Source organism: Hemiscyllium ocellatum, chromosome 21, assembly GCF_020745735.1.
Source record: "Hemiscyllium ocellatum isolate sHemOce1 chromosome 21, sHemOce1.pat.X.cur, whole genome shotgun sequence".
In the NCBI taxonomy this organism is placed as follows: domain Eukaryota; kingdom Metazoa; phylum Chordata; class Chondrichthyes; order Orectolobiformes; family Hemiscylliidae; genus Hemiscyllium; species Hemiscyllium ocellatum.
Genome location: NC_083421.1, coordinates 50619493 through 50647135, shown reverse-complemented (window position 1 = coordinate 50647135; position 27643 = coordinate 50619493). Strand labels below are relative to the sequence as shown.

Sequence of the window (27643 nt, the reverse complement as noted above, 5' to 3'; positions counted from 1 at the left end):
TGTTGTCAGAAATATTTGGGTAGGATGTTGTCTTGCGCAGATAATTCAGCACTGAATTTGGAAGAATTACTAACATTTACGGAGAAAAATTGTATAGAGTTTTTTTTAATGTCACTTGTTAGAGGATCTGCTCATTGTGTCACAGTGGATGTCGAGCTGAAGATACCACACATTATTTTAAAAATCCAAACATTTATCCAGGTTTCAGTTTTAATTTGAAATGAGTTCTTGGCAGGAAAGAATTTTACAATTAATTAGTGATAAGATGAAAAATTTTAAGGGCTTCACGAATTCACCTGCAATGGCTTCATTTGTAAATTATGTTTAAACAGGTCTTCAAATTACACAGCAAACACCCGACTGTTCGATTTCTGATTAGTGCCCACTTTTTAGTTGGAGATAGCATTGGTAATTGTACATGTTGCCTGTTCAAGTGTTTGGTTTACTTGTTCCTGTTTTCTGTGTTGATGGTTTCTTTCTTTCAGTGTTATGTTATGCTCTTATTCAAAGTCAATTCTTTTCATCTATGTGGAGTTGGAACTAACACAAATTGATCACCCAGTGACCTTTATTTCTCTGTAAATACAAAAAGCAACAATCATAGAATTGTTGGAATGATTTAGTTGGAAAACTGACAGCTGCTTATGATAGCATATACACACAAATGTTCAGTACCTTTCCAATTCTTATTTTTTGTCCTCTAAAATGATTTAAAATTGCCACCATCACTGGTACCATTATATCAACAATGTTCTAGTCCCAGAAATGTCAATACGTTGGACTTGTTGTTTTCACGAGAACTGATATAATCTCTTGAATTTTTTGAGCTGATATAATCTGTAGTCATTTTTGTGTTCACTCGTTCTGTCCAAGTCATCATTGTTTGTCAAGATATTTTGCCACGTTCTGTTTTTAGCTAAATGCCAAGTAATCTTTTGGATTTTTGAAATAACAAACCATTGCAATTTTTCTTTAATTACTTCTCATTTGAATTACATGAATCTTCTATGGATTGCACTATGCATTTTATTTTATTTTATTTCTTGATCAAATCCTGCACTCCTACCTCCATTAATTTTTTTTCCCTAAGAAATAAATTGTATGAACGGCTAATAGATGTTCCATTTGCAGATTTTAAAGTGAATAGATATCTGTCATCTTCCTCTATGTCTGATGTGGAATGCTAGTTGTCAAGATACTCTCCATTCTAAAAGATGTATTCTGTCTTAAGTGTCAGGTAGATTTTGAATAGAAATAAACAATGTATATATCTCTGCTCTACAACAGTAAAAAAAATCAAAGTGTTACAGAAACTTTTAATCTTAAATAAAAATAAAAAATGCTGGAAAACTCAGCAGGTCAGGCAACATCTAGGAAGAGAAATAGAGCCAGCAGGTATAATTTATAGTCTCTATTGTGCGGTGATTGGAGGCAGGGACAGCATTTAATTGGATAGAACAGTGCCTGAAACTCACTGCCTTTCCGACTCTACCAGACTTAAGTTGAGGCAGGAAGGCTGACGGTCAGTCTTCTACCAATTGGAGCCCATTGGTGCTCTTAACCCATTGGTGGGTGGGCCTGAACACAGCAGTAAAACTGTGCAGCCTGCTTTAGGTCTTTGGAAGAGTCCCTCTTTCAAGACATTCTGCCTGATGAAAAGGTACAAACAGCAGAAAGGGGAAAGAGCCAATCCCTGAGTGAATCCATGTGGAAAGGCATCATCACACTCATCTACAAGCAGAAGGAGGAGAGGGTGGAAATCAGAAATTGGGAGACCAATCTCACTGTTAAATGTGGATTAAAAAATCTTGTCAAAGGTCATTGCAAACCAGGTCAGGTCTGCTCTGGGATCGGTGATTCACCCTGACCAAACCTGTGCTGTACCGGGCAGGAAGATTGCTGAGAGTCTCGCACTCCTCAGGGATATGATCGCCTTTATTCAGGACAGGGGGGTGGACACCTGCCTCATCAACTTGGAGCAGGAGAAAGCCTTTGAAGGATATCACATACGTATATGAGAGATGTTCTGTCCAAAATGCAATTGGATCATACTGCTCTACACCAACATTGTCAGTGCAGTCTCAATCAATGGGTGGGAATCAGACAGCTTCCCAGTCAGATCTGGAGTTAGGCAGGGGTGCCCTCTCTCTCCTGCCTTGTTCGTGTGCTGCTTAGAGCCATTTGCCAAATCCATTAGGAAGGATGCGAGCCTGAGAGGGGTGACTATTCCTGTCAGCGGGCGGCCTACAGGTTAAGGCCTCCCTGTACATGGATGATGTCGCCGTTTGTGCTTGGATCCACTGTCCGTGCACAGACTCATGTGCATAGGTGACCAGTTCGAACGTGCCTCGGGGCTAAGGTAAACTGAGACAAGAACAAGGCCATGCTCTTCGGGAACTGGGCCGACCAATCCATTATCCCCTTCACCATCAGAACTGACCACCTGAAGGTGCTGGGTATTTGGTTCGGAGGGTCTGGGTTGTGCGCCAAGTCTTGGGAGGAGTGTATCAGTAAAGTGAGGCAGAAACTAGGCAGATATGAGAAACAGTCGCTCTCCATCGTGGGTAAAATCCTGGTCATCAGGTGTGAGGTACTGTCATTGTTGCTATATGTGCCTGTGCCGCTGCAGTCACCCGGGCCATCTTCCACTTCATGTAGAGATCAAAGATGGACCGGGTCCAAAGGGGCACCATATAAAGATCTGGGCAATGGTGGGAAAAAAAAACACACCCAATGCCACCCTCACCCTGATGGCCACCTTTGTGTGTGGCTGCATCAAGCTGTGCATGGATCCCCGGTACGCAACACCAAGTGTCACTATGTACTGAGGTTCTACCTGTCCCCGATGTTGCAAAGGATGGGCCTGGCCTCGCTGTTGCGGAACGCTCCAAGTCATTCGACCGTTCCATATCACCTGTCCTTTGTGGAGAAATTTATGAAGCAAAACACCTTTGACCACAAGTCCATCAGGAAGTGGGCAGCATGTTGTCTCCTTGAGACCCTTCAGGAAAAGGAGAGGGCGGATCCTGTTGAGCAGTTCCCTGGGCAGACTGTCAAAGTCATTTGGCAGAATGCCTCATTGCCAGAACTTTCCAACAACCACCAATACATGGCTTGCTGGTGGTGAGAAGGGCTCTGCCAGTGAGATCCTTTATGCATGCCCGGATTCTCTGCCTCACCGCACGCTGCCCTCAAAGCGGCTGTGGAGGGGACGAGACTGTCACACACCTCCTTCTGGAATGTGCCTATGCAGAGGAAGTCTGGAGAGGAATGCAGTGGTGTTTGTCAAGGTTCACCCCACGCAGCTCCGTGACATGAGACTCCGTGCTCTACGGTCTGTACCCTGGGACACACACCGAGATGAACCTCAACTGTGCCTGGGGGATCATCAACTCGGTGAAAGCAGCTCTTTGGTCTGCCCGAAACCTGTTGATCTTCCAGCTGAAGGAGTTGGCCCCGACTGAGTCTTGCAGACTGGCACATTCCAAGGTCCAAGGCTACGTGTTGAGGGACGCGCTGAAACTTGGGCAGCTGCCGCCAAGCGCAATGGGGAAAGACCACCATGTAGTATCTGCCTGCCTAAGAAGAACAGGGGACCCACTCAGTAATTTGGCTCCACTGATGCCTCAAAAAAAATCTGGATGGTCAACATACAGACATTATATATATATACATACGAATGATTATTCTAGTCTCTGTATGTAAAGAAATGCAATGTATACATATGAATGGCATCACCAATTGTATAGATATCAAAATATTTTTATGAATAAAGTATATTTTTGAAATAAAAAAAAGAGCCAATCCCCTGCTCTTCCCTTTGGCACTCCCCCAAAAAATCATTTTCTCATCACATCTATTCTCAAAAGCCTTCCTGTTGTTACATACCAGAGGCCTGGATCACTACTCAGTCCCAGGCATCCAGAAGATCTTAGTCCAACAACAGCCATGGTCTCTCAAGAGATAGCTGTATAAAAAAACTATCTGAAAGTAACATGAAGAAATAAAGAAACAAATCTAGACTAATCCAGGAAAAAGGATACAAAGTACAAGATGAAGATAGCTGTTTCAATCTAATGTTGTTAAAAGCGAGAAGGTTGTAGTATGCTGAACAGAACTTAAGATGTTGTCTCTTGTCCTGGATTAGTCTGGTCTTGTTTCTTTCTTCCTTCATGTTATACCAAACAGCATATCAGCAGCAAACAGGAGAAAAACAACCTGTATTTGGAGGGTGAGCAAGATAAAGGGTAAATCAGATAGTGAAGGAGTCACTGTGGGAGCAAGACCCAGAAACGTTGAGGTCCAGGGGCTAAAGCTGGGAAGGCCAGGCTCTAGGTATGAGAGGTGGAGACCAAGGTCTGGGAATGAATTGCCGTTTTGCTGAGGCCAGGAGGAAGAGCCACAGTGGGGAGCAACCTTTCAATCAATGCCTGGAAGGGAAGCAGACAGCATCTCTGTTGCCCTCAGGGTTAGAGTTGGGATGAAGAGGAACATTGCAAGGGGACTGGGGAAAGGGAGGAGGAACAGAGGGCCACAAGACAGCTGGTGGGGAAGTGTTGCAAGGGAGATAGGGATGAAGGGGTGGTGACAGAGGTTTCCGAAAGGTGTTAGAGGTAATAGGGAAAAGGTTGTTGGTAGATGGTGCTGTAAGGACCTGGAGGAAGAATGGAAGCTTCATGGGGGTAGTAGGGGCTGCAAAGGAGGCTGGACCAAATGGAAGGCTTCAATAGAGCTGGGAGAAGGAGCGAAGCTGCAGAGGGGCTCGGAAAGAGAGTTGCTATAAGGCTGTATGGGGAAGAGAGAGGGAGACTTCAAAGGATGGGTGGTAGGAGAGAGATAGGCAGTAAATGAGGGGAAGAGAGGAAGTAACTGCTAAGAATCAAGAATAGCTTCAAACCTATCAACAAAGGAATACTCAGCTAAGAAATTTTTAAAATCGCTGAAGTAATGAATTGCTTACAAATGTATGTGGTGTCTGTCTTAAGGCCATCCATGTTACTGTAAGTACCTACATAATTATAAAATTTAAATCTGACATCCAAGATGCAGAGGAAAGGGTAATTACTGCCTTTTTCAGGATATTCCACCTTTGTGAATATACAGAACATATGTCTAGGATGATTGTTTTTAATGTGTGGAAGTATATGTCAGTTGTTTTGAAAAAACTCGTGTTAACTTATGTCTTGTGCCAATTTGTGTAATTTCTAAGCAATTAATGTTTTCCTTGTGTGTAATGATGATGATGATTGAGGATGTTGATGAATTCTTTTAATTTTGCTTCTGTGCAATTCCATATACCCTATCAAAAAATAGTCCCTGAAAACTAAAAGGTAGCCTTTGAAAATCCAAAAGGAGTAGTGGAGGATACCACTGTTCATTTACGGCAGAACAATCAGAGCCAATGACAATATCATGTTAAATCGGTAGCCACACACCCAACACACATACTTTGGTTACCTAAGTATTTTTGGGCAGTAGCCAGAAGTGGGAACTTGAACTGATGTTTGCAGTGCTAAGGCTGTTTGCAAATTTCTGGACAATGTGATCTGCATGACTCACCTGCCGCCTGCATTAACCAACTAAGCTATAAGAAAAGCTGTATAATTAGACTGATCAGTGCCTTTCTCTTTGATACTTTGAGGTCCTTTAGTGCATAGTCAGAGTTCCTTGGAAAATAAATGACAATTTCTTGGCATGGGCTTCATATTTCCAGATGAAAAGGCAATTTTTTTCACCATTTCTACCACCCTAACCCTCTAACTGGACTCATCCAACCTTTCTAAGAGATTTGGTGCATATGTGCATTTAGGACATGTGTCTATTGAGATTACTCCAACAATTACCTGTGCTGATTTGATATCATAAAGATAATAATAGTCTTTTGCATCTAAGATATATTTGGTAAAGTGTCCAGAGAATATGATTTGTTGCTGCCTGAGACTTTCTCCTAAATAATGGGTATTTGCATTTTTAATTTAATTACCCATTCACCTTATCAGCTTGTAAGCCCAACACAAAATTATAGGACATTAAATATGACAAGTGGATTCCAGTGACAAACAGCTTGAAAAGTCTGTTACTGGATAAGTTTTCATTTTTGTTATGACATACTGCACAGGAAAGTTATAATATGTATGTAATTTATTATGTACATCCTTTTAAAATTGAAATCTTTCACAAAACTTATGGAATGGAAGTGAAATTGGCAAGCTTAGCATTATTGTTCACCCCCTCCTTTTCCTTTCAAACAAAATAGATTTTTAAAAAGCCAGCAATTCTTATTATCAGTAAAAACTAATCTGCAAATAAAATGTTTTAAAACATCAACCTCTTCTTTCAGTAGATTTGTTACATCCTAGTTTCTTTTATGGACTGAATTAATACTTCAGGCAAAGTATGGCATTTGGAGTCAGCATTCGATATTGGAAGAGGAGTCATTGCTTATTGTTTCCATGCAGTCAATCAGGTTTAAACCAAGTCAGTTCTTACCTTTCTGTCTCTATCTCCCTACCCAGGGCCACCCATGATGCTATGGACTTGACTTCCATTGCTATCCCTGGGAGGTTATCTGCACAACAGTATGCAAAACGGTGTACTTGTTAGAGAGAAGTCAGTTACAAGGGACTGCCCCACTACCTACCTTCTGCCTGGTGGTCATCCAGGCCTTTTCTGACTGTTTATGTGACCACTTCATACTGTCTATGATAATCTTAGTAAGTACTCCATATTGAGTTTGCCTACACTTTAGCTTTAAAATGTAGTTAGCCGGTAGCTGCAGCTGGCACACTTCCTGCATATGTGGCTGCCAGAGACACTAGAAGTGTCCACGACTTTTCACAAAATGCAGGAAGAGCACATCAAAGATGCAAGCTCTGCTGCCATGAATTCTCTTTTGATTAAGCTTATTAGTTACTCTCTTTAAAAAATGCTAATTATTGCTAGAGAACTTATTTCACCCCAAACACACTGTTGCAATGCAAGTCCTGTCCTTAAGTTCGGGAGACCTTACTTCCAATTCTTTACTTCCCTTATGTTACTTTTGTTACCTTTATTGTATTGATCCTAATATTTTAAGTTAAATCCAAATATAGCTACTCGTTTAAAAAATATAACAAGCTTGGGTAATACTGAAATAAAAGAATAAGGAACCAAAAATAAATGTTACCATAATGAAAGATAAAGTCAGTGTTAACAGTTGTTGAACACATCAGTTTTGTATGATATTCTTATCTGCTATTTTGACATTTACTCATCAAAATGATTATTAACTCTTACTCTTAAAATATCAGCATAAACATGTTAAATATTGAACTTGATCTGATTAAGATCACATGTAATCAAGCAGATAATTAGAGTTAATTATTTAATTGACTTGGTCGATACAAAGGTCAGACTGGTGTTTAGAAGGTGATGTAAAACTTGCTAAATTTTCTGTATAACCTCAGTCTAATAAATGCTCATCTCTGCATAAATAGCACTCAAGCATTCCGAGATATTGGAGCTAATTGTAGTTCATTCCTAAGCTGGGGGATGTAATTAATAAACTCTGTGTCCACAAATTTATCCTAGTTTGGACTGTGTTATGGACTGTTTGGATCAGGATTGATATTGGTAGCTGAGGATGTTTGTCAGAAGGAGAAGATTGGAAACTAGGAGTTCTGTTCAGACAGAAGATTGTAATGAGAGTTTTTTTTTGGAGAAGAATGGTTGAAACCAAGTGCTAAATGTCAGGAGATGACTCCTATCAGTGTTTAGTGAAGCTCAACCTTCCAGTTAATGGAAAAGTGAAAAGAATATGTGGACATAGGTTATGTCTTTAACAAATTGTGGCTTCAGCACACTTTCTTCCGACTGGAACCAGCATCCAGTATAAAGTATTCTCAGAACTGGAACACCTAGAATACGAAGGAAGGTTTGAAAAATGTTATTATTTATGAATACTTTTTAAAAATGACTTATTAAATGCATATGAGGCGTGGTCAGAGTTGATCAATTTAGAAAGCAGGATGGATACTTGAGAGAAAAATATATAATTGAATTTAATATACTGTATGCAATATTGCAAAAATTCTACTTGAAATTCCTGTTTCAGTGCATTCAATTGTTTAAATTGTTCTAATGTGTTGAACATGGATCGACTTTGCATTAATTGTAATTAGGTTTACAGAAATAAATAATTTTGGAATAGATGTCAGAAGCCTTTTTAAAAAAAACCTGGAAAAACATTAATTCCCAGCCTCTTCCAGGGTTCAAATGGGACTTGTAGAAGCAACACAGAAGATGGAGGATCCAATGGTAGCATCATTATGAGACACCAGATAAAAGCCAAAAATGCATTTGTTGCATGGTGTGTGGCCATTGCAACAAGGCCAGAAATTAGTTGGCAATCCTAATTTCCCTTGTACTAAATGGTTTAAGGGCACTTAAGTGTCACCTAAAATGTGCTGTAGGTTTGGAATCATACATAGGTCATACGAGGTAAGGAGAGCAGATTTCCTTTCCTAAAGAATATGAATGAACAGCTGAGTGGAGTGTGTTAAATTAATTAATTCATAATAGATTAGATATTTCATAAAATCCTTTTACAACCAAGTTGTAAATTCACATCTATTCTGGCTTAGGCAATCTATGCAGAGGTCTCACTGCAAATGATTGAAACTACAATTCTTATCAATTGGGTTTTGGGACTGATCCAAACCTTCCTTCAATGATAAATGATTATCTGGCTTGGGAAGGAGTTACAATTAATTCCAATTTTTCTGAACACTTGAGTGTAATGTATACACGAGATGGACAATCATCGCGCTGAAGTTTTAGAGAAAATTTGACAAGCTTTATGCCATCAGAAGTAGATTTTAGTCTAAGGAACATGGTATTTTGCAATAAAGAAGTAAAGAGTGGAAGGGTCCAAGTACAGTAGATTTACGGTCTGGAAACTGAACTGCTAAGGTGCTTTCCTCTCAATTAATTAGTATTAGCAGAATCTGAATCTTTAGGTGATGAGATGTCATGCATTTTCTTTATATGTATATTGGATCAAATGATGAGATCCATGTTATAACTTACTAAATATGGATGAAGTGATATTGCAATGAAGCTCTTTGCACCAGAACATAACAATCAAAAGAAATGTATGCTGAGTAATGGAGATACCAAAGTAACATACACACAAGTGAGTAGAGAATTATCACTATTACTGTGAGAACAGAAAACCACCAACAAGTATGTGAAGTTGACTAAGCGTGCAAGATGAGGAAGATAAAATAAGATTCATTGGTTAATATAGTGAGGTAAAACAGTGGAAGGTGAGAAAATCTAGCACAATTTCTGGATGTGGATCTGGAAGTGAACATAAACTTAGGAAAAGAACACAAATTTGTGAAAGGAATTTGATGAAAGGAGGGAGAGAGCTTGTAGTCGTCCCAGTCGAGAGAGGAGGGTGAGTAGTCATTATCATTTGACAATAGCAAGGAAAATGGAACTACTGGGAGTGTGATGAGAAGTAGAAGCTCATATGATCAAGAAGTTTTAGTGGCTACAAACAAATCAGAAGATAAATTAATAAAGAATTCCAAACAAAAAGAGTTGGAGAGCTGGAAAGAATTCAGTATTTACACAAAAGTGACAGATAGAACACAGCTAGGCTTATCATGCACTAAAAATTAATAGAGAACGGTGGATGCTGGAAATATGAAACAAAACAGAAATTGCTGGAGAAACTCAGCAGATCTAGCAGCATCTGTGGAGAGAAAACAGAGTCAACATTTTGGATCAAGATCTGAAGAAGGGTCACTAGACTCAAAACATTAATTCTGTTTTCTCTTCTCCACATATGCTGCCAGATCTCCTGAGTTTCCCTAGAAATTTCTGATTTTGTTTCTTTATCAGATGGATATGCACAGGAAAAATACTCACTGAATGATGTGAATATAAGGTTAACATCAGACTAATGTTTGGAATTTCAAAAGGAAATGTTATGATCAAGATTTTCCCCTATTATCTCATTTGGAGGTGCCGGTGTTGGACTGGCATGTACAACATTAAAAATCACACACCAGGTTCAAGTCCAACAGATCTATTTGGAAGCACTAGCTTTCGGAGCACTATTACAGGAGAGGTGACATTGAAGACATTCTTAGCTTTTTTAGCTGTATGCTGCTGGGAGTGTAAGTCATATTTATTATAAAAGCTGTATTTCTGCAAAGTAAACTTTCAAAGGGAAGTACATTTGAAGCTACTTTAAAAAGTAGGTGATCTCAAAGGGAAGTTATGGAAATTGAACATTTCATGCAGCAGGGGTTTGTTTTTTCTCAGTTAGGTCTATCTTGCTGAAAGTGCATTTCTTCAAGTTTAAAGCAAACTGAGCAATGTTCTATCAGTATCACAGAGAATCTGGCAGGCATCTTTATAACGTATGTTGATGATGTTTTGTAGCAAAGTGCTCAAATTCTGTAGAAATGTGGAAAAAGAAGATTTAAAGGGAATTTAAGATTGGAAGTCCGGCTTTGGTGTTCTTTGGGATTAGACATTAAACAGAATAGATGAGGAGGAACTTTGGATCAACAATCCTACTTGGAAATGTTAATTATATCCTAATAAATCAAGCCAAGTGCTTCATAGAAAAATGTTTATGCACCCAGGAATTAAACAAAAACATTGAGAAGTTTCCTTGGACATTTAAACTGATTTTACACTCAGGCTAGCTCCAGTGGTAGATATAACAAGTTGGAACTGAATGCAGCAAACTTTTTATTAATCAGCACCTATGGGATCAGGAGTGTGCTGGTTGATAAAAGTATTCCAGTTAATCAAGAGTAATAGAAACATAAAGCAGGGGGGTATACCCATCACTGTTATACTTTATTTATAGCATAAATCACTTAAATAATAATGCAACTTTGACTTAATCAAAACTTATTGGCTGATACCCTTCTCACGTACACCCTAAACTGACTACTTGGTTGTCATGGAGATTGCGATAGTACAGTAAACTTCCAGTATTTGATGTATTTTGTTTTTGCCAGTTTTTTTCAAGACTGCCAGTTCATGAAGTACTGTTTAAAACAAAGTTTGCTGTACTGTGATGAAACATGATACTGATCAAGAAGTCATGAGAGAAAATAAAAATTTTTAAAATTAAATTCATAAAAATGCAAGTTTCCTGCCTGCAACAACCCAGGAGGTATGAAGCTAATTTTATTTTTCACATTGTCAATGTGAAACAATCATTTGGATGGCTATTTGAGTATGATGGAGTTTATCATATTCTTGTTGGTAAAGTATAATAACCATTGCTAAAAGATGAGAAGCTGAAGATTTTCATCTTGCACTTATCAGAACTACCAAGCAAGAATAAACTTAATCAAAGGGATACCATTTTATACAGAATGAGAAGTGAGTGCTGATTGGTTGGGCTATTTTTGGTACGAGGCAATAAAAACAGTTTACTGTCCACCTTAATTCTCAGACGAGGCAGGTAGATTCTGATTGGTCAGGGTTTTACCACAAGGATAAGGGACAATTTTTTTTTAATCCTTGAAAAAGATACAAGATATGAACAAATTCCTTTTCCTGAGTATCTACGAGCATAGCTTCCAGCACATGCAAAAGCATTGTATTTTGAGCCCAACTAATGATCTTAAATTATTTTCGAGCGTAACTCTTAGCACAGTCTGTGTTATTTAATAAAATGAGTTCCAATGGCAGAGTTCCATCAAATTATGGATATATTTTTCCATTATTCGATGCAATACTTATCCACCATTAGATGTGATTCTAGCTCTACTAGACATGCTGGGTGGTTGTAGCATTTTCTGATTGTATTTCAGATTCCTGGAAAATCCAATATTTTGAATCAGCTACTTGTTTACAAAAACAATGTGTTGCGTAGATTAGTAATTTGCATCCCTGCTTTTCAGGAGACCTGTTATGGTCATGTTAAGTACCAATTTTTACAGAAATAGCTAGACCAAATTGTTAATATGCGTCTTAGACATTGTGATAAAAATGAATTATTTCTGAGTGATTAAATTCCTTGAACCTTTCAGGGGCAGTAGAGGTCTAATAATTGTAAGGCAAAATCAATTGGTTATGTTGCCGGTATGTTTAAAATAAGTTTTAAGTAGGCTATTTATGCTATACAGGAGTGAATAGCATGTTGAAGCTAATTTGACTGATTCTTAAGCTGAATGTACAACTGTCACTCTGTTTTATGCCACTAAATTGCCTCAATTTATAAAACAATAACAATAGCTATGAGTTCAACTGCATATAGTGTTTAGTTGTTGTACAGATTTAATGTGTTTTTCCATAATATAAAACTCAAAATAAATGATGTATACTACAATAATCAAACTCATTAGCCTTGTTGCACAGAGCTTTCTGTTCTCTGCTATATACCTAAGGGTGTTGTTAACAGCTACAACAATTTTTATTTTCTAGCTTCTTCTGTCTGTGACAATGATGATTTTTTTTCCCTAATCTTAACCAATAAGCTTAAATTAATTTGCCACTACACATTCTGAATTTCTAATATAACATATGAGTGATAAGATTTTTGAATATTATGCTATTCTCCCCAAAATCTGCTGTACAATTTGTAGGTATTTTAAGTACTGCACACTTAAACAATTACTTCACTTTTAAAATGAAATTCACAATATTCTCTTTTGGACATTTCTGTATTGCTAACAAGTAGAACAGAATGAATCGGCTTATTTGGAGCAAGAGTATATGATGAAGTTTCAAAACATCAAATTGTATTTACATGCTGACCTCTTGAAAGATTCCCTGAATGTTAGATGCGTGGGCCTCAGTATCCAGGCTGCAGTTGGTAGTTGGACATCTGACAAAATTGGACACTAGAACCGTATCATACACCAAGAGAAGAGTTAACATCAGAACGAGATCTGACATTAGAAGAAATGACAGCAGGAAAGGTTTGTAGGGTGGGGGAGAGAGGAAATGGTATTGAGTATTGAAAATCGAAAATCTATTTGACAGTGAAAGCCAATATTGTAAGGTTTGTAAGGGCGGGGTGCAGACACCAGAGAAGTTGTGAATATTGATAGAATATTTTCACTGTCAGGAAACAAAACATTGGAAGGAGATTTGGACTATCGAAGGAGGCTCGGTATCAAGTAGGGAGTGGACATCAGGAAGGAAACTAAAATTAGGAAGGACTCCATTCTTGGCTTGAGATCAGATACCGTGAAAGTGAAAATCTTGAGAAAGAGTAGTTAGTGAGAGGAGAATGTACATCAAAAATGATTTGAACAAGGAGTGGAAATGGTCGTGGGAGAAGATCACATGCAGAAACACTTAAACAATTACTTCACTTTTAAAATGAAATTCACAATATTCTCTTTTGGACATTTCTGTATTGCTAACAAGTAAAACAGAATGAATCGGCTTATTTGCCAACTAAAAGTGTTGGAAACCTTACCTTCTCCTTTCAACTACTGTCTCCTCTCAACTACTGTCTCCTCTCTGCAGTTGCTGGGTTCACCGGGGGTTGTGTTAAATGTAAAATAGATCATAAATATGATTCATGCAAGTTTAACAAAATACTGGAAATTGAACCAGTTTCTGGATAACACGTCAATTGCCCTCTCAAATCTATCTAGTTGGCATGTTGAAATGTGTTTCTAATTTTTTAAAATATGTTTTAAACTCCGAACCCTAAATCCAAGGCATCAAATTTTAAAAGTGATATAAAAATCCTTGGTAAGAATACAGGACAGATTTATAGAATCATACCAGTGATAAGTGACTTGTTATGCGGAAAAACTGAAGAATTGGGATTGTTTGCTTTAGAGCAGCAGAATGTTATGGTGAGATTTAGTAAAGGTATTGAAAATGATAAAGTGTTAGGATTGAGTGAAATAAGGAAAAGCAGGCAAAAGAACTAGAAGGGATACCAGGAGAATGTTTTCTTACACAAGAAGTTATGATGGTCTGGAATTATTTCCTGAAAGAATAATGGAAGCAGATTCAGTGGTAATTATTTAAAAGTTTGATCTTCAAACTATATTTGGACTTTTACTTGAAAAGGAAAATAATTTAGAGCTATGGGAAAACAGTAGGAGAGCAGGACTGAATGAATAGCTATTTCAAAGTGCTAGCACAAACAAGATAGGCCCAATAAACACCTCCAGTGCTGTATAATTCTTCATTTTTATGTTAGATACTTCACAGGTTGGACCAAAAGACATAGGAATGGACGCAAGGCCATTCAGCCCATTGAGTCTACTCCGCCATTTAATCATGGCTGATGGGTGTTTCAATTCCACTTACCCGCACCCTCCCCGTAGCCCTTAATTCCTAGCAAGATCAAGAATTTATCAATCTCTGACTTGAAAACACCCAATGTCCCGGCCTCCTGCACTCCATGGCAATGAATTCCACAGGCCCTCCACTCTCAGGCTGAAGAAATGTCTCCTCATTTTTGTTCTAAATTGACTCCTCCAACTGGGACCTACCTGATAATATAGAAGATTGGCTGCCTATGTCCTTCCCACAAATAAGCAGAACAAAGTTAACCTGACCAGTTACCTATCTCGAACAAAACAAAACTGAAATTGCTGGAGAAACTCAGCATGTTTGGCAGCATCGGTGGTATGAAAACAGAGTTAACATTTTGAATCCATTGACTCTTCATCAGAACTGATAGTAGTAGGAAACATAGTATTTATGCTGACATTGGGGGTGCAGGGGGGAAAGAGGTGAATGGATGGTGGAGACAGAGCCCAGAGCAAGACATGAAAAGAGTAAATAAGCAAGGAGATTATGGATAGAAGAAAATCTGAATAAGTGATCATGAAGACTAGGAGTGAGAAAGTGGGTTAGCTGTTCTAAATGCAACCCAAATGATGTGATAATGGGCCTAGGAGTACATGGGAATGTATGACTGCTAAAAACAACCCATGTCATAACTGGACTGGGTGTGGTATGGGTTAAAAAAGAACATGAAAGAATGGAATCTACAGTTATTGAACTTGATGTTGAGTCCTAGAGGTTGCAGGGACCCAAGCAAGAAATGAATTGCTATTCTTTAAGCTGGCAGTGAGGCTCGCTGAAATACTGCAACAGGCTCCAACAGAAATGTTGCCATGGAAACATGGTGGTGTGTTCAAGTGGCAGGCAATTGAAAGCTCAGGATCATGTTTGCAGACAGAATATAGGTGTCCTGCAAAGCGATCACCCAACTTATGTTTCATGTCCCCAGTGTAGAGGAGACCACATTGTACTCAGTGAATACAGTAGATTAGATTGAATGAAGTACAGATAAATAGTCTCCTCAGGAAGGTGTGTCGGGGCCTTGGATGGGAGAAGGGAGGAGGTAAATAGGCAAGTATTAAACATTTTGCAATTGCATGGCAGGTGCGTGGAGGTGAGAGGAAATGTTGGGAATGGAGGAGGAGCTACCCAGGGTGTCCCAGAGGAAATGGTCCATGAAGAATGCTAATGAGTTGAGAGGGGAATGTGTGTCTGGTTATCACATTACAGGTGACAAAAATGGTGGCTTATGATTCTTTGGGTCCTTCCAGCCCACATTTACCAGCCCACCAGCCTCTGCATCCAGTCATTGTTGAGGGAGGGAAGGAAAGGTGGGAGATGGGTGGAAAATGGCTAAAAGCCCCATTGACCACGGTAGTGGGAAATCATCCATTGAGGGAGAAGGTGCACATTTCTGAGGCCCCTGCTGTGGATGGTGGCATCATTAGAACAGATGTGATGGAGATAAAGAAATTGGGAGAAGCGAACTGAGACCTTACAGGAAGCAGGGAGAGAGGATGTATAGTTGAGATAACTGTGGGAGTTGTTGGGCTTCCAGTGTACATTGATGGCCAGTCTTACCTCGAAGTGGTAAGACTGGCCATCAATGTCAACCTCACTGACCTCATCTCACTTGGGGATCTCCCCCTATTCGACAGACTCACAGTTCACAGACCCCTAACCCAATACAGCCCATTTCTACCTTCTCCCCAAAATCCACAAACAGGATTGCCTGGTCAGACATACTGTTTCTGCCTGTTCCTACCCACTGAAGTTATTTCATCCTACATCGACTCTATTTCTTCTCTCCTTGTCAAGGAAGGGAAGGGAAGAGAGGAACCAGAGATGGACCAGGTAAAAGTGAAAGCAGGGTGGAAATTGCAAGTAAAATTGATAAATTTTTCCAATTCTGAACATGAGAAGGAAGCAGTACTGATTATGTCATTTATGTACTGGAGAAAGAGTTGTGGGAAGCAACCTGAGTTAGACTGGAATAAGGAATGTTCCACGTACCCCACAAAGGAACAGGCATAACTGGAGCCCATATGGGTATCCACAGTCACACTATGGACCTGAGGAAACTGAGAGGAGTTCAAGAGGAAGTTGTTCAAAGTGAGGATAAACTCAGCTAACTGGGGTAGGGTGGTTGTGGTCTATGGGTTGGTTTAGGCTGTCTTTCCAGGAAGAAGCAGACCATCCTGATGGGGATGGATGTGTAAAGGGATTGCACGTCCATGGTGAAGAAGAGGCAGCTGCTGCTTGCAAACTGAAAATATTGAAACTGACGTAAAGTGCATGTGTAAATGGGGAGGGACTGTACAAGGAGAGAAGAAATAGAGTCGATGTAGAATGAAATAACTTCAGTGGGTAGGAACAGGCAGAAACAGTATGTCTGACCAGGCAATCCTGTTTGTGGATTTTGGGGAGAAGGTAGAAATGGGCTGTATTGGGTTAGGGGTCTGTGAACTGCGAGTCTGTCGAATAGGGGGAGATCCCCAAGTGAGATGAGGTTAGTGACAGTCACAGACATAATGGTCTCATGCTCGATGGTGGGGCCATGGTCTAGGGGTGATGGGAGGAGGTGTCCAAGAGCTGGTGTTAAGCCTGCACAATGTAGAGGTCAGACAACAACAGCCCCACCTCAGCTGATAGCCTGATGATAAAATCAGGGTTGGATCTCAGAGCATGGAGTGCAGTCAGTTCAGAAGGAGATAGTTTCAAACGGCTAAGGGGGTGGGTAGAGAAATTAAGGTGACTGATGTCACATTGATAATTCTCAATGAACAGGTTAAGTGCAGTTGTTTCATTTTATTAATCGCTTTTGTTCCCTTGAAAATCTGTAAACTAATAACATAATTCTTACCCTCAAGTTACTGATTTAGCAATACCTGCCTCACAGCTGCCCCATTTAGGTTCCATCAGTTATCTCATCACGGTCTTGATCCAAACATCAACAAAAGGTGTAACTGTTAGAGGAGAAATGATTTATAACCTGCAATATCAGTGCAACAAGGAGCCTCAGTAAAATTTTTAGCTATTGGAGATCCAAGAGAAAACCTTCTAGTATCAGAAGTTATATCTGACATAAGATTGTGGGAGAGACTTATAGCTATAAAGGGGTGCTTTTAAACGTTCTTGAAAAAATCTATTGACATTGCTGATAATAAGAATATCCAGTATTGCCAGTTATTAAAGACTGTCTCGGTCTCTGAATTGCAGCTGCAGCCGTGTCACTGGGGAGGTGTGAAATGAAGGCCAGCAATTCCCGATAGAGAGGGAGAGAAAACTGGAGGGAGAACCTGCATCTTTATTTGTAAATACAGAGGAGTTTTGGGGTCAGGTCATCCACTCATGGCTTGGAATGTTCTATAAAAACACAGAAACCAAACTGGTCCAGGGTAGAAAATTACATAAAAAGAAAAAATCTTACCCTTCTATTGTCTTTTTCAGGCGTACCTTAGAATATTTAGTAAAGATAGCATTGCCAAATCCAGTGATATAAGTTATTTATATCTTAGGGCATGGTTTGGGATACAGGGATGAAAAGTTTAAAATAGTGTACTGCTGAATAAAGGCTACCACAGTAAAACTAAGAAAATCTCTTTTGGAGTCCCACTCCAGGCATTTGTCTACATTTCTGGATTGATTCTTTAGTTTAGTACCAAGGGGCAACACTATAGAAGGAGGGAGGTGGTGGCACGGTCATAATGTCACTGGACTCTCAATCTAGAGTACCAGGCTAAAGTTCTTAGGACATGGCAGATAAAATTTGAATTCTGTGAGACCTGAAATGAAAAGCTAACCTAATGCCTGTAATGTAGCCATTGTCGGTCATAATAAAAATCCATCTGACTCATGAATGCCTTTTTAGGAAGAAAATTTGCCTATCATCTCTGGCCTACATGTGACTCCAGTTCCACAGCAATATAGTTGACACTTAACTGTTATCTGAAGTGGCTTGACAAGCTACTGGTATCAATTGCTACAAACCAAAAACAGAAAGGAAACTAGATTAACTGCCCAGCTTCTCCCCAAGCACCAGAAACCACAAACTCCGATCCATTCATTCTGCAAAGTCCTGTGTACTAACATCTGGAGGCTTCTTCAAACATGGGAGTGCTGTCCCACAGACTAGTGAAGCAACAGTCTGAATATCATACTCACCGTGTTAAACCTTTACGCCAGTGTTCCAGACACCATCATCCCTGGGTATGTCCTGTTCCACTGACCGCCTGAGTTGCCATTGCAGTGGTATACAGTCAACAGGGAGTTGGCCTAAGAATCTTCAGTATTAACTCTGGACACATGAAGTCTCAAGATATCAAGTAAAACATGAGCAAAGGAACCTCCTGCTCCGTCACCAAGAGGCACTTAGTAACACAATTGACTGAGCTGACTAGGTGCTAAACGGCATAACTGCTTGACTAATTCTACAATAAGTGGTGAAGAAAAGTCTGTCTTGATTTAATTCTCACCAATCTAGCTGTCACGAGTGTCTATCCATGACAATACTGGTAGGATTCATTATGGAGACAAAGTCTAGTCTTCACACTGAAGATGCACTCAATCTTGTGTGGTACTATCACCATGCTAAATGACAGAGGTTTTGAACATTCTAGCAACTGGAGACTCAGAATCTATGAGATGGTGTGGACAATCAGCAGCAGAGTAGTATTCAACCAGAATTTTTAATCTCTTAGCCTGGCAAATCCGGCCCAATGAAGAAGAATGCTGTAGCACCAGGCATACTGACAGAGGAGGTGTCAATATGACAAAACTACTTGCATGCCTGAACCAAAAGAGCAGAATTGAGCCATTCGCCCAACAGGGCTGCTCTGCCAGTTGATCATGGCTGATATGGTTCTCAACCCCATTCTCCTGCCTTCTTCCCATAACCCTTGATCCCCTTATTAATCTGCCTAACATATGATGAATGACTGAGGATCCTGGGATTGTATTCATTAGAGTTTAGAAGGTTGATGAGATATCTAATAGAAACTTAAAAGTCTAATGCATGGCTTAGAAAGGGTAGATGCAAGGAATTTGTTTCCGCTAGGCGAGGATACTAGGACCCATGAGCGCCGCCTTCGAATTAGAGGGGGTCAATTTAGAATGGAAATGAGACATTTCTTCAGCCAGAGAGTTGTGGGCCTGTGGAATTCATTGCCACGGAGCACAGTGGAGGGTGGGATGTTAAATATCTTCAAGGTAGAGATTGATAAATACTTGATCTCGCAAGGAATTAAGGGCTACAGGGAGAGTGCAGGTAAGTGACATTGAAATGCCCATCAGCCCTGATTAAATGATGGAGTGGACTTGATGGACCGAATGTCCTTACTTCCACTTCTATGTTTTATGGTCTTTATCAAGAACCTATCTATCTCTGTTGAAAGATGCTCACTGACTTGCTCTCCACAACCCTTTTTGGCACTGAGTTCCACAGATTCACCAAACTGAGGCTGAAGAAATTCCTTTTCTTCATAGTTCTGAATGGTCTGCCTTCACTCTGAGGCTGTGCTGTCATGACCTATTGTTTCCTACCAGAAAAACATGTTCTCCATATCCATTCTACCCAAGCCTCAGTATTATGTAAACTTCAATCAGATCCCCCTTAACCTTCTAAATGCCATCGAGTACAGACCCATTGTTTTCAAGTGTTCCTCATATGGCAAGCCCTTTATCCCAGGATCATTCTTGTAAAGCTCCTCTGGACCCCTGCTCCAATACCAGCACATCCTTCCATAGATAGAGGGCCCAAAACCACCTTCAACGTTCCAAATGCAAACTGACCAGAGCTTATACAGCCTCAGCAGTACACTTCTGTTTTTGTGTTCTAGCCCTCTTGAAATGAGTATTAACGTTACATTTGCTTGCTAACTGCCAACTGAACCTGTATATTAACGTTTAAAGAAAACTGAACTCGGGACTCCCAAGTCCCTTTGTGCTTCAGATTTCAGATGCATTTCCCCACTTGGAAAATCGTCTGGGCTTCTATTCTTCCTACCAAAGTGTGTGACCTCACCCTTTTCCACATTGCATTCCATCTGCCACTTCTTTGCCCACTCTCCAAGCCTGCCCGAGTCCTTCTGCAGCATCCTTGCTTCCTCAGCACTATCTGTCCCTCCACCTAGCTTTGTGTCATCTGCTAATTTAGCAACCATGCCCTCAGTTCCCTTTATCCAGCTCGTGAATGTACAATGTGAATAATTGTGGTCCCTGCTGAGTTCCACTACTCACTAGCTGCCATCACAGGAAAGATCTCTTTATACTTACTCTGTGTCTTCTGCCAGTCAGCCAATCCTCTATCCGTGCCAGTATGTTGCCCCTAATTATAGGGGCTCTTATGCTATTCAGCAGCCTCAGTGCAACACTTTGTCAAAGGCCTTCTGGAAATTCAAATTGAACATATCCACTGGTTGTCTTTTGTCTAATTTGCTCGTTACCTCCTCAAAGAATTCTAGCAAATCATACCAACGACTGAAATCCATTGAGTCTGCACCATTCATAGAACGTGGGCATCACTGGTCAGCTAGCATTTATTGCCTGTCTCTAGTTGCCCTTGCAAAGATAATGGTGAGCTGCCTTCCTGAGCCACTGCAGTTCATGTGCTGTAGGTTGACCCTCAGTGACCTTAGGGAGGAAATTCCAGGATCTTGACCCAGCAACATTGAAGGAATATATATTTGCACGTCAAGATAGTGCACGGAATGGAGCAGAACTTGCTGGTCGACCCATGTATCTGCTGCTCTTGTCTTTTTAAATGGATGTGGTCATGTGTGTGAAAGTTGCTGTCTGAGGATCTTTGGTTAATTTCTACAGTTTAGATAGTACACACTGCTGCTACGGAGCATTGGTGGTGGAGGGAGTGGATGTGGTGCCAATCAAGCAGGCTGCTTTGTTCTGGCTGGTGTCAAGTTTCTTGAATTTTGTTAGAATTGTGCTCGTTCAGGCAGGTGGTGACTATTCCATCACACTCTTGACCTGTGCCATGTAGATGATGGACAGGCTTTGATGAGTCGGAAGTGAGTTCCTTGCCAAAGTACTCCTATCCTCTGACCAGGTGTTGTAGTCACTAGTTATGTGACGAGTCCAATTGAGTTTCCAGTCAATGGTAACCTCAGCGATGTTGGTAGATGGGGATGCAGTGATGATAACATCACTGAATATTAAGATGCCGGAGTTAAATTGCTTTTTAATGGAGTGGAGATTTGTCAAGATAAGTGGTGTGTGAAAGATTCATTATGAATGTGTTTTTTAAAAAACGACCAACTGGAGAGATAACAGGTTGCAATATGATGAAATATACAATGGATTCTCAGAACATGTTCCAAAAAGGAATAAAACAAGTGGAATCAAGGAAAGTAACAGCATAGGTGGAATGTTGGCTGACAGAGTAAATGATGTTACTTGAGCCAAAAAAGTGCATTTCAAGCGTCACTACTATGCCCAACTTTTATTCTCAATGCTCGTAAGTATTCTATTCCATTTTCCAGCACTTGGTCTATAACCTTTATTGCCTTAGCATTGCAAGTGTACATCCAACTACTACTTAAATGTTGTGAGGGTTTCAGGTTCTAGTGTGTTTACAGACAGTGAATTCCAGATTCTCACCAACCTTTGAGTGAAAAGGTATCTTCCTCACATCCCCTCTAAACTTCTTCCTCCTTACTTTAAATCTATGCCTCTGGTCATTATTTCTCCACCACAGGAAAAAGTTTCTTCCTGTCTTGCCTGTCTGTGCTCCTCAATTTTATGCATAACAATCATGATTCCCTCAGTCCCCCTCCAAAGAAAACAACTCCAGCCTAACCAAACTCTCTTCATAACTGAAACCCTCCAGCCCAGCCAACATCCTGACAAATCACCTCTGTGCCATTTCCGGTGCATTCGTAGCCCTCATGAAATGTGGATTCCAAAACTGCACAAATATCTCACTATGGGAGAACCCAACACATCAGCGTAAGGTAAAAGGCTGAAGCACTACACCCATAAATACCAAATGGATGATTCATTCCCTCTCCTGAAGTATCTATCATCACAACTGACTGCATTACTTTTTGTATAGCCAGAAGTGTTATCACACATAGCCAAAAATGGTCTTTGAGAACATTCTGGCTATAGTACTGAAGACTTGCATTTCAGGGTAGCTATATGCCCCTAGCAAAGCTGGTCTAGTACAGCTACAACATTCACATCTACTGGTCAATGTGAAAAATTGTCCAAATATATTCTGTCTTCACAAACAGAACAAATTCAACCTGACCAATGACTGCTCCATCAGTCTACTGTCAATCATCTGCAAAGTGAGGAGGAGAGCCTCAAAATTGATATCAAGCAGCATTTGCAAAGGAATAATCTGCTTACTGATGCTCAGTTCAGTACTGTTAGGGCCACTCAGCTCCTGACCTCATTCCCATCTTGATCCAAACATGGACAAAAGATATGAACTCCAGAATTGAAGTGAAAGTGACTGCCCTTTACATCTTTTCAGGAATTAACTTAATATGAAATCATGAAGACCTGGCAAAAGTGGCATCAGTAGGAATTGGCAGGGAACGGTCTGCTGTTTGGAGTGATATCTAACATAAAGGAATAGGTATGGTTATCAAAGGTCAAATCTTTCACCTCAGGATTGCAGAGGTTCCTCATGTCCAAGTATTTCACCTGCTTCAATGACCTTTCCTATGTCAGAAAGTCAATGATGGGGTTGTTGCTGATGATTGAACCATTCACAACTCCTCAGCTACTGAAGCATTGTGTATTCATATGCAGCAAGTCCTAGACAACATCCAGGCTTGGGCTGATAAATGGCAAGTAACATTCATGCCACACAAATGCCAATTAATAACTATCCACAACAAGAGAGAACTTAACCAATGTCCCTTGACATTGAATGGCATTACCATTGCTAAATCATTCATTGTTAATATCCTGGGGGCTCCCATTGACAGGAAACTGATATAGGCCAGTCCTCAATACTATGACTACAATGGAAGGTTAGAGGTTAGGAATTCTGCAGCAAATAACTCACTTTTTGTCCCCAAAAACCTGTCAACCATCCACAAGGCACAGACAGGAGTAGTTTCAATAGCATTTACAAAGCTCATCACTATCCAGGACAAAACAATCCATTTGATTAGCACCCTATCCTTCACTTGTAGCATTCACTCCCTTCATCACCAATGCTCAGTAATTTAAGTGTGTACCATCAAAAAAAATCCACTGCAGTAACTCACTAAGATTTATCTGATAGTACCACCCAAACCCAAAATCTTTGCCATTTAGAAATACAATGATAGCATGAATATGGAAATGCCAGTACCTGCAAGTTCTATTCCATTTATTCACTGTTGTTGTCAAAATCCTGGAACTCTTTTTTTAGTCCCTACATCCAAATGACTGCAGTGTTTAAAGGAGTCAGCTCACCATCAAGGGTAATTAGGAATGGGGAACAAATGCTGGCCTAGCCAGTGACACCCATATCCCATTATCAATTTTTAAAATACTGCTCAAATTATCTTAAGACAAACCATTCATCTCTGAAAGTAATCTAGTAACCGGTGTCTGAACATGAATGACATCCCTCCTCAAACTGCACTCAATATTGCAGGTATGATCTCTAATGTCTTGTACAGTTGCAGCAACACTTTTCTACTTTTATTCTATTTTCCTTTAGCAATAAATATCTGTCTTATTACTGCTGTACTGGTATATTAGTTTTCTGCAATTTGTGCACTCAGCCACAGATTCCTCTGTACTGAAGCACCCTGAAATTTATCTACATTTGGATAATAAGTTACCTTTTTATTCTTTTGACCAAAATGGATAACCTCACTTATCTACATTAAATTCCATCTGCCAATTTTGGCCCAAGAACCTAACCAATCCATATCCGATTGTACACTTTTTATTTCTTTCTTGCAACTTACTTTCCCACCTATTTTAATATCATCTGCAAATTTGACTCCAGTACTTTCCATTGCTGCATCCAAGTCATGAATATAAATTGTAAATATTTGGGGCCCATGGACCAAATCCTGTGGCACATCTTGCCAACCAGAAAATGACCAATTAATCCAGATTCTCTTCATTCTGTCAGTAGGGCGTCCTCAATCAAAATTAATAAACTCCCCCAAACCTTAGTTCCTATTTAGTCTTCTATTTATAAGAGTCACACTTCTTCCTTACATTTAATCCCTTTTTCCTTCCTTAATTAGTTTTAATTTTACTCATGCTGCTTATATTTCATTTTTACCTATCGAAGAGGAGCATAAGAACTTAAGAAATAGGAGCAGAGTAGGCTTTTCAGCTTCACGCGATGCAACAAAATCATGGCTAATCTGTCTAGGACTCAAATCATGTCAACTTAGCACAGCTATCAATTTCCTGATATTTCAAAATATGTCTACCTCCATTTTAAATCTATCCTTCACAACTCTTTGGGGTAGATGAGGAGGAACAGTAACTCATCTTCCACCTAGGTACCTTACAGCCATCAGGACTCAGTATTGAGTTTAACAGTACATGAACAGCTTCCTCCATGTTAGTTACTTACTCCTAGATCCCGTTTTGAATGGGTTGCTCCCAACACAGCCGACCCATTTTCAATCATTTACACTTCTTGTCAGCACCCTGCCCAGCATTTTTCTCTTTGTTTGCATACTGTAGGAGTTGTAATGAGGTCAACCAGCTAGACCCCATAGAATATGAGATTCCAGATTGGGGCTGTTAATCTGATCCAATCAGGGAGACTAAGCTGGCATAAAATGATAAATGTCAAGGATATTGGATCCCTGAATGCCTGACTCAGTGAGAGACAGCACTGTTTTACAAAGGCTATGCATTTGTGAATAAAGTGTGATTGGTGATGGGATGCCAGCCCCTGAATTATTTCACCTATCCCTTTTTCTCCTGTCTTTGGGCAGTGTCTCCTTGTACTCTATTCACCCAACTCCTTCCATCAACATAAATACTAGCCTTTATAAACCATTTTCAGTTCTGATGAAGGCTCACTAGACTCAAAACATTATTTCTGTTTTTCTCTGTACAGATACTGGCTAGATCTACTGGGTTTCTCTCACACTGTTATTGTATGTTTTAAAAAACATACGGACCAAAACTGTACACAGTGTTCTAGATGCAGCCTCACCAACAAACTGTACAGTTGTAACAAGAATTCCCTGTTTTTAAACTCCAACTACCTAGTAATAAAGGCCAAAATTCCATTGGCCTCGTTAGACTCGAAACATCACCTCTTTTCTCTCCTTACAGATGCTGCCAGACCTGCTGAGATTTTCCAGCATTTTCTCTTTTGGTTCCAAAATTCCATTTGCCTGTTTACTGCATTGCATACTAATCTTTTTGTTTCATGAACAAGAACACCCAGATCCCTTTCTGCTATACTTTTTTTGGAGTCTCTCTCTGTTAAATCATTTTCTCCCTTTTGATTCTTCCTACCAAATGCAGTTTCCTACATTAAACTCCATATGCCAAGTTGTTACGCACTCATTCAGCTTGTCCATATCCACTTTTAGATTCCTTATGTAATCATCACAACATGGCTTCCCACCTGCTTTATATCATTAGTAAATATGGATATATTGCAGTCTCTCTACTCTCCAAGTCATTAACAAAGTAAATAATTGGCGGTTCCGGGAGTTCTGGTGATGCTGGTCAACATTCTGCCCTCAACCAGTGCCACCACAAAAACTATTGCTGGTTACTTGTGAATCTTGTGCAGGTTATGTGGCAGCTGTGTTTGGCTGTATTACAAAAATTGGCAACGTAAACTGTGGTATGAAAGAAAGTTGTTACATTTAGCATATGATTTGGTAGAACACTTGCCAATTATCTTTTCTAATTTTCTCCCTATTCATTTCTCTTTCTGCTGCAGTGACAATAACATGCCAAGTCTTCATTCCAAAGGTTCTCAGAACACTTTTCTTTTAACATTGTCTCAGCTATTCATTTCCTGTGTGTAAACCAAGGCAGCAGTTGTTAGTTGCATAGTAAATTATGGAGAGCATTAGAGCTGAGCTCACTATAATCTTCAACAGAATTTCAAGCAAGCTTATTTTGCTACCAGGCCAATCATCAGGCTGATGATCTTCACTTCCTGGCATAAAGATATTAACATCAACTGTAACATGCCTAACACCATTCCACGTGACTGCACGAATCACTGGGGTTTTCTTAGTCTGTTGGCTCAGTACTACAGCATAATACCCATTACCAAGCATACAATTAAAATTTAAATTAAAATACATCAAAACTTGTTCAAATTCCAGCAACAATAAGTTTATGTGAAAATTATCTTGAAACAATTAAGTTTTCTAGGTAGATATCTTGTCATAGTCACCAAAATAGATTTGTCAATGTTTTCTTCATAGATTCTCCAATTGAGAGACCTGGCCGGAGACGCAGCATGCCGGGGAACACTCCCGAGGATAACCCCACCGTGGAACCACCCACTTCTACATCCTTTCGTGTGACGGTAATACTGTTTAAAAATTTATCGACTAGGTTAAGACTATTTGTTTGAATTTCTATCATTGCAATATTTAATTTCCCTGGTCCTATTTCACTTATATGTGCCCCTGGGTCATTTTTAACTCTCCAGCTTTAAACTTAACACCTGCCTGACTCCAGTATCAATGATGCAAGCTTGGTGGGTGGGATTCAAGACAGTGCAGCCACGCACTCACAGAAACAATTTACAGCAGTGGGTTAAGAAGGTGGGACAGCTTGGGGTAGAGCAGAAAAGGCCATTAAACAGTTCAATACAAAGTATGGAACCTTAGGGCTTTAGTTTTAGTTATTACACATTGGTTAAGAGTGCTCCTCCTTCTTACTCACTAGAAAATTATTTATTAAAAATTAACTTGTCTGCCCTCTTCTGGTCTGTTTCTTTTTCACATCTTGTGCTCTGCCAAATGAAATCACAAGACTTTCAAATATAGTCATAACCCACTGTTATTAAGCATAACATTTGAATTTATGTTTTTTGAGGCCCTGTTTTGCTTAGTGCAAGACCAGCAAGGGTCAGGTGAAAGTTCCCTACAAGGATATGAAACACTTGCACGCTTTGTTCTCACCAGACACAATTCTTGCTGTCTTACTGTTTGACATTTCTTCTATGTAAAATGCCAGGAGATATTTATTTGCTATGTTATGTATCTGCACATTTCTGTTGTTACCTTGATTTATGAAATAGCCAATAGATTCACTCTGACTTACCTGTGCAATCTCATATTTATCCATTTTCTAAATAATTTGGACACAAATTGTAATTCTTGTGATGGATTATAATGCAAAAAAGACCCAAGAGTGGTGAAATATCTATGCATGAAATGTTATGTCTTATTCT

The 27643-nt window shown here is 39.7% G+C and overlaps 1 protein-coding gene across 1 annotated transcript in view; it reads left to right on the top strand.

Annotated features, from left to right (window-relative positions):
- The window catches only part of dab2ipb (DAB2 interacting protein b), a 358016-nt gene that overhangs the window by 58216 nt on the left and 272157 nt on the right, over window positions 1–27643 (top strand). Inside the window, exon 2 of the mRNA XM_060841451.1 lies at window positions 26667–26770. Within this exon, the coding sequence (XP_060697434.1) occupies window positions 26667–26770 (104 nt within the window). The remainder of the gene's footprint in view (window positions 1–26666; window positions 26771–27643) is intronic.